We start from the raw sequence: 1,253 nt of genomic DNA, 5'->3' as shown, positions 1-1,253 counted from the left end.
TGTGTGTGTGTGTGTGTGTGTGTGTTTTATTTTGTATTTTTTAGTAGTTTTTCTCAGAATTCTGACTTTCTTCATATTATCCGATTTTTATTTAATATTATAATTCGATATTAAAAGTCTACTTTGAAGGAGTTCCACTGCTGTCCTGCAGGGGGCGTGCCATCCCACAGGGAGGACTGTGAAACACCCAACCCCTGAGCCCCGGTGAGGTGGCGCTGCCCGGGCCGAGCGGAGGGACTGGGCTGCGGCAATAACACACGGTCGCTCCCAGTGGCTTTATGTTAGCATCGGTTAGCTTAGCTAACCGCTAACAGCAGAAAATGATAACTTTCCACTCCGTGTTCACGGACCGGGAGAACGGCAGCGGCTTCCAAGGATCGTGTCATGACCTCGCAGAGCCGTGTTGTTGATGTCTCCCATCTTTGAGTTATGCTCTCACGAAAGAAAAGCAAAAACGAAGCGTCGAAACCAGCCGAGGTTCACGGGAAATATGTGAAGAAGGAAACGTCGCCGCTCCTCAGAAGTAAGCGCAACAAGTGGTCCAACATGCTAGCTCAGGTTTGCATAAGTTAGCTGAAGTTAAACAATGTCATGATGTTAGCAGCTAGTTTATACAAACACTCTGAAGTAAGTGTGTAAAGACATATTTCCGTATCATTGTGCTTTATAAACGTTTAAAGTGTTATTTATTACTGTAGTTTGTAACTCAACACCATGCTAACTTGATGCTAACTAACATATTCGAAGTTAAAAACAGCTCTATCATGGCAACAACAGCAAATAACTAAAGGTTAAACCTTTCAACACCGGTACTAATACAGTTGTTGAAAAGAGTTTTTTGCACATAAAACCAGTGGTATGAGTGAAATGTCTGAGTTTATAAATGCTTCTCTTAAGGAGCTTTTATATCTATTTAGGCACATCTGTCGGATGTGTTTTGTGGGCTCCAGCCTTCCTTGCACAGGTCGCACTGGTGCACCAGCACAAAAGTTATGTTTTACAGGTTCGCGTTTTATTCTAAATCACTGATCATTAAGGCAATATTAACTTGCAAACAATTAGTTAACAACTAAGTAAACAGGGGTGTCACTAGGTTTTAATGACAAGGGGGGGCTTAGCCCCCAGGAAATGCACAGATTTTTTTGAATATTTGTATTGTGCGTGTGTGTACTATATGTATGTGTATGTATGTGTGTGTATGTATGTATGTATGTGTATGTATGTATGTATGTATGTATGTATGTATGTATGTA

General features: G+C 41.3%; 1 protein-coding gene across 1 annotated transcript in view; it reads left to right on the top strand.

Annotated features, from left to right (window-relative positions):
- Nucleotides 1–189: 189 nt before the first annotated feature.
- Nucleotides 190–1,253, top strand: part of sav1 (salvador family WW domain containing protein 1) — a gene marked incomplete at its 3' end in the record, with an annotated part of 15,472 nt that continues 14,408 nt past the window's right edge. The window contains 1 exon segment of the mRNA XM_013999890.1: nt 190–523. Coding sequence (XP_013855344.1) covers nt 430–523 — 94 coding nt within the window.

This window comes from Austrofundulus limnaeus, unplaced genomic scaffold, assembly GCF_001266775.1.
Source record: "Austrofundulus limnaeus strain Quisiro unplaced genomic scaffold, Austrofundulus_limnaeus-1.0 Scaffold2544, whole genome shotgun sequence".
Classification (NCBI taxonomy): domain Eukaryota; kingdom Metazoa; phylum Chordata; class Actinopteri; order Cyprinodontiformes; family Rivulidae; genus Austrofundulus; species Austrofundulus limnaeus.
The sequence above is the reverse complement of the archived record's forward strand: the minus strand, read 5'-3'. Positions and strand labels throughout refer to the sequence as shown.